General features: G+C 24.6%; 1 protein-coding gene across 1 annotated transcript; it reads right to left on the bottom strand.

The window, feature by feature from the left end:
* Window positions 1-5,140: 5,140 nt before the first annotated feature.
* LOC105626491 (odorant receptor 30a-like) lies at window positions 5,141-6,635 on the bottom strand. The gene is made up of 3 exons (XM_012207792.1): window positions 6,579-6,635; window positions 5,289-5,444; window positions 5,141-5,191 (listed from the first exon to the last, which is right to left on the bottom strand). The coding sequence occupies exons 1-3, from the start codon at window positions 6,633-6,635 to the stop codon at window positions 5,141-5,143; spliced, it is 264 nt and encodes an 87-aa protein (XP_012063182.1).
* Window positions 6,636-7,051: the final 416 nt, after the last annotated feature.

Here is a 7,051-nt window from a genome sequence, read left to right as displayed (position 1 = left end):
TATTTTTTATTACAACTGTACACTTTGTATAAAAATATCTATAAGAATGATTAACTTTGAATTATATACAAACGGATGTGCTAATATAAACTACACATCAGATCTAGAACAAAGTCTCAATATTGGACACAATGAAAAGGTATCTTCCTATTCCTTCTTTTTTATTTCTTTTTTTCTTATTTCTGAGTAAAAAAATACTTTAACATATAAGACTAAACATAAGGAAAAAACAGATAGGAATATTTAAATTTAAATTAAATTAAATATAATTTTAGATTGTACAATCTATAAATCAATAAACTAATCTATAAATCTTAAACTATCTATTCATAAATATTCCAGATTGCACAACCTATAGATATATAAATATTAAAGCAGCATAAATTCTTAACACTATTAATTTATCGAAAGTAGTTTAATAATATAACAATTCTGTAAATTATAGAAATTAACATATTATACTAATAATAATAATAATAATATCGTGGTTTCAACTAAATCACTAGTTAACATCAATACATCGCATGTAAAACAGATACATATGATATTGATGCTTTTAAGATCTAAAAGAAATTTTAAAAATTAATTTAGAAATGTGTATTTTTTAGAAAGTGCACACAATTTCATTTAACTCATTCATTTATCAAAAAAATATATTTTTTAAACTTACGCTCGTGAAAGTTTCCAAAGATAAGTTCGTGATCCTCCCTGCCGTGATCATGACTTGTTTCTGAGATCTCATTATTATGAATGTTAAAGTTCTCTTTTGATTTATCAGTAAATCGTACCACAGCGATTCATATACTGCATTAGCAATTGATTTACTCTGAAAATGATGATGTAAAAATAACTAATAATATTGTTAATAATTCTTCCTCATTAAAACAAATATTATGAAAAAATTTTCTTTGTATAAATGTTAAAGTTTCTTTTATTCTTTTATTTTTATAAATTGATAAAAAATTTAAAAAAAGTTTATATATAAGAAAGATATACCGTTTATTATAAAATAGAAAAAATAAAAGCAATAAAGCTAAGTAGCACTGTAAGCATACGATAATATAAAGTTAGATATAATAAATGAAAAAAAATGATAAATAGACCAATTAAAAAAATAAGTCATGTTTTGTAACTGAGTTATATATGAGAAATGTAAAAATTATTTTATGCTAACTTAAATAAGATGTATTTTGACAATATAATTTTTTGTTATTCAATATAAAAATTAATACATGACATTTTTTAGTCGTTAATATTATTAGAATATTTTTATAGTATTGCACAAATATTTTTGCAATAAATTTTCGCAGATAATTAATAATGCAACAATATTTATATGCAATATTATTAATATATTAGCACGTAATATTACAGCAATTTTGAGAAATATTACAATATTGTTACAATATTATAAGTTGTGTGGAGCTTGAATGAACTTTGCTTATATGTCTATCACTTCTACCGAATTTCGGGCTAATAAGTTTACCAATTTTTCAAGAAAGTACATACATTCTAGAACACGACACGACGTGATATGCATTCGGGCGCTTGCTTCATAATTTAAGGACATAATTAAAATTTAAATTTAAATTAAATTTAAATTAACATATGGCCTTCGTATATACTACCGGCATTATGTCTTTATTTAATAAATATTTTATCTACATGTATGTATAATCATATATATATATATATATATATATATATATATATGTATATTTCAATTAAATATGTCATACTTGCAGATGATTTCCATATTTACTAACCTTGAAATTCAGATATTCTCCTGCAAAGCATAAGATGAAAACTTCCACTACCACAGCAAGATAAGTAATTTTTATTATTGTAATACCACCAGTGTCAATATAAAATGACTATTTCGATAAACAATTAGACCAAATTAAATAACTTTAATATTGATTACAAGATACTTAACGCATTACTCACAATTATGATAATAAATCCTAGACTGCATATTATAAAAGTATTCCAAACAACTTGCATTAATGCAAAAGGAAAAAAGTTTTTCAATTTTATCAGAAAAGAAAAAGATTCTATTGTGCCTTTCAATCAGTATAGCTAATGCAGATGTAGAAGTTTTATGAGAAAGAACTTTTGTAGAAATATTTTTAAATTCTTGACATAATATATCGATTTGTCCACTTATGTGAAACACCTACAAATATACGTATACTTAAGTTTCTATGTTCCAATTATTAGAAATACTTATGTAAACATTTACTCGTTATAAAGAACAACAGAATACAAAATATATAAGATTGCTTATAAGTAGTATACAATTAACTAATTATTACATTTATTTAACAGTAATATAAAACCTTGATTATATTAAATTAAGTTTGTGTAACATAACATGTATAATAATTCGTGTACAATTAAATCTTATAAGTCAAGAAAAATATAATTTTAATAATTCAATTTTGTTTTTTATGTCAATACTGATATTATAAACCATTAAACAACTTTGTTAAAAAATAATATTTATATATGGTGAGACTTACAAGAGCAGAAATTAATGCGTTCAGAATAAAGAGCGTCCACGCATTTAACATCACATGTACAAATTGAATTACGACCAACAGCTCAAAAATTGGTGAATGTGGAGTTTCAAAAGGAAATTGTATCCTAATGGGAAGCTCCCGCAAAGTGTCATTGTAATCTTCGGATGGATATACAAAATGAACTGTATAACCGTAACTAAAAAAATACAACACCGTAGCAATTGTATTAATACTAAACATAATATTAGAACAAAAATGCGCGCACTCTCGCCAGTCCTTATCCATAGTAGTTAGAAGCTGATGAATGATTCTGCATAATGCGTTATTCTAATTGGACCGATTATAAGATACGTTTCGTTTATATAACATCTAACTGATAATATATGTGTATAATAAGAAACATTCTATCAAACTAATACATACATTATTAATAATACATACTAATACATACTAATACATTCATAAAAATAGCATATTACTCGGTTAAATATTTACTATAACAATAATAATGTATTTAAATTTTAAATTAATATTGTAGATACATTATATGATTTAAGAGAAATTAAAAACCTAATTATCAAATTTACTTAATTCAAACAAAATTTTTAATGCATGTACTAATAAGTAATAACTAATAGTTTTATGTCTCAAACTAGATGGAAGAAGCTAACGTTTGCAGCTATACATCTTACCGGCGATGTATCCAAAGAGTGATTATTTTAATCATTGTTAAACTGTAATCTAAAGCTGCGGGTAAACTATCGACGAGATTCGAAAGCTCACTGATCTTGAAGTGCTCGAACACGTATCGATATTGGAAGTACTGTACAATCAGTATGCTGAATACATAAATTAGCCAATATGGGATACAATACGACACACCAAGCCACACATCAAACAGTCGAAGGCCGATCTTTAGCAGCGGACTCACAGTACTCGTTACTATCATTCGTAATCAGTATTGAGAACACAAGGAAATGAAGATCAATGTCGGTACATTTATCTGGCATTCCAGTTTAAAAAAAAACTGAAAGAGCAATGACGGTTTTTTCAAATGCTACCCCATGTAGTCTATCCCCTTGTAAGTATGGATCAATCGTCATTATATATGGAATATAACAGCAAATCAAGAGCTCATTTTTTTATGGGCATCGTATAATTTTCTGTTCATAGTCTAACAACGCTGATATTCTAATATCTATAAAATAAAAAAATATCGGACTTATCCGCTAAATTTATAATTCGATCAATTGCGTAATTGTCAGTTCTTTTTTTCTACGAACTTGTCTCTTAGCAATACTTCTTCAAAAAATAAAAAAATGTCCACTATGTTCTGTACATACACAGCAAAAGTCATTAAAGTTATAGCAGAACGGCAATAATTACATATTATGTATTCTATGCAAATGGAATTGATTATATTCATGCAGTGATTATATTCAATTTCTAATCTTTGGAAAAATAATGTGAAGGAAGATCAACAGAGAGCAAATGATGAATATTCCTTAATGCTTCTAAGAATAATATTATATATCTTCACTTAAGCAAAATATTTTAAAATTAAAAAAATTATTCAGTTAAAGACGTCATAAATATTTAATTTTAAATATATCTATATCCAACAGAATACGTATTTATTACTGCAATCTGCGAGTGACTTACTTTCAATGAGGTATTATATTTTACTTTTTCGCTGAAGATGATTCCAAAGTGAACCGAAATGTTCGATTTAATAAAGATAACCGTCAACACTTGAATATTATCTACGTCTCCTAACTCTTCGCTCTTACATCAGTGTTAGACTCTCATTAGTCTTGTTCTAATGTTCTAATTATTGTTTTTAAGCTTGAGAGTTCTTATTGATATTTTTATATATTTATGTAATTGGATTTTCAAATCAGTAAGAGAGAAAAAAGTAATTGTTATACAAACAATTATATGGTTTAGTCAGTAATACAGACGACTTTAGGATCCCTTTAACATTTTGAATTTTAAATCTCATAAAAAAAGAATTAAAAAATCATAATAACTTACAAAAATCAAATGTGTTACAAACATTTATTTTTGAAATATAAAATAGATTTTCAAGTATATTCTCAGAAAACATATGCAAAGAAAATATTAAAATCAGCTAGTATTATATAGAAGTTCAATTATATACAAACACAAATATACACGGATGTGCTGACATAAATTTAATTACATTACGTGCTCATATCTAAAATAAAGTCTCAATATTTGATTTAATTGATCCAAAAAAAAGATACATTTCTTTTTTTCTATTTCTATTTTTTTCTTTTTCTCTTTTTCTTCTTTCTTTCATGCAAGACTGTAATTAACCATAAGAAAATAACATATTCAGATATTTTACAAATATTTTAATTTAAATTAAATTAAATATAATTCTATGTGTAACTTACAAACCTATAAATCTTAAACTTTCCATCATAAATTTTCTAGATTCAGTTTAAAGATCTATAAATCTTAAAATACCACAAATACTCAACACTATTAATTTATCGAAAGTAACGTAATAATATAATAATTCTCTATATTAACATATTATACTAATAATACTAAGAACATCACAATTTCAACTAAATCATTATTTGTTAACATCAATACATCGCATGTAAAACAGATACGTATGATGCTGATGCTTTTAAGATCTAAAAAGAATTTCAAAAATTAATTTGTATTAAAATGTATTTCTTGGAAAATGCATAAAATTTTATTTAACTAAAAAAAATAACTAATTAATCTTACGCTCGTGAAAGTTTCTAAAGATAAACTCGTGATTCTTCCTGCCGTGATTATGACTTGTTTTTGAGATCTCATTATTATGAATGTTAAAGTTCTTTTTTGATTTGTCAGTAAATCGTACCACAATGATTCATATACTGCATTAGCAATTGATTTACTCTGAAAATAATGATATAAAAATAACTAATAATAAAGAAATGAAGAGTTAATAACTTTTTCTCATTAAAACAAAGTGTAAAAAAATCTTTTTTATATAAATGTCAAAGTTTCCTTCATTTCCTTATTACTGTAAATTGATAAGTAAAAAAATTTGAAAATATTTATGTGTAAGAATGACATTTATTATAGAAAATAAAAGCAATGAAACTAAGTAGTGTTGTAAGCATACGATAATAAAAAGCCAGACATAACGAAATAAAACAATAAAAAGATAAATGGTTAACTAATCAGAACAATTACATTATATTGTTTCGTAATTGAGTTACACGAACAATGTAAAAGTCATTTTATACTAACTTAAATAAAATGCATTTTGACAATACAATTTTTTGTTGTTCAGTATAAAAATTAACTTAGTGGTATATGACATTTTTTAGCCGTTAATATTAAAATATTATAACAGTTTGCACAAATATTTCTGCAATAAATTTTTATAGAATATGATACTAAATAATGTAGCAATATATTTATATACAATATTATTAATACAATATTATTAATACAGCAGCAGGATTAGCATGTAATATTACTGCAACTTTAAAATATTACTACAATATTGCAAGATGTGTGGCTCCGATGAACTTCTTTGCTCACATATCTATAGATAATTTCGCGCTAATAAGTTCACCAATTTTTTCAAGAAAATACGTATATTCTAGAACACGATGTGATATACGCGACATTTGGACACTTGCCTCGTAATTTAAGAACATAACTTTAATTTCAATTCAATTAAATTCAAATTAAATTTAAATTAATTAAATTAAATTAAATTAAGATGCATCTTTCGTATATGTTACCGATGTCTTTATTTAATAAATATTTTGTCTACTAATCATATTAAATTTAATGTCATACTTGCAGATAATTTCCACAAGCTTACTAACCTTGAAATTCAGATATTCTCCTGCAAAGCATAACACGAAAACTTCCATTATTATAGCAAGATAGGTGAAAATAATTTTTACTATTGTAATGCCACCAGTCTCAATATAAAATGACTATTTCGATAAACAATTAGAACAAATTAATTAACTTTAATATTGATCACAAAACATTTAATACAATACTCACAATTATGATAATAAATCCTAGACTGCATATTATAAAAGTATTCCAGACAACTTGCATTAATGCAATAAAGGAGAAAAGTTTCTCAATTTTGTCACAAAACAAGAAGATTCTATTATGCCTTTCAATTAGTATAGCCAATGCAGATGTAGAAGTCTTATGAGGAAGAACTTTTATGGAAATATTTTTAAATTCTTGACATAATATATCGATTTGTCCACTTACGTGAAACACCTACAAATATATGTATACTTAAGTTTCTATGTTCCAATTATTAGAAATACTTATATAAACATTTACTCGTAAAGAACAACAGAATACAAAATATAGATTTCTTATAGTAGTATTCAATTAACTAATTATTACATTTATTTAACAGTAATATAAAACTTTGATTATATTAAATTAAGTTTGTGTAACATAACATGTATAATAATTCGTGTACAATTAAATCTTATAAGTCAAGAAAAATATAA

Source organism: Atta cephalotes (assembly GCF_000143395.1).
Source record: "Atta cephalotes unplaced genomic scaffold scaffold00005, whole genome shotgun sequence".
Classification (NCBI taxonomy): domain Eukaryota; kingdom Metazoa; phylum Arthropoda; class Insecta; order Hymenoptera; family Formicidae; genus Atta; species Atta cephalotes.
Note: the sequence above shows the minus strand (reverse complement) of the source record. Positions and strands in the feature narration are given on the sequence as shown.

Bases quoted from the DNA above. Each gene is read 5' to 3' on its own strand.
- LOC105626491 (XM_012207792.1), bottom strand. From the start codon at position 6,635: ATGCAAGTTGTCTGGAATACTTTTATAATATGCAGTCTAGGATTTATT. The intron at 5,445-6,578 runs GTGAGTATTGTA...CATTATTTTCAG, and splicing joins TAGGATTTATTATCATAATT to AGTAAATCAATTGCTAATGC. The intron at 5,192-5,288 runs GTAAGATTAATT...AATTCTTTTTAG, and splicing joins CTTTAGAAACTTTCACGAGC to ATCTTAAAAGCATCAGCATC.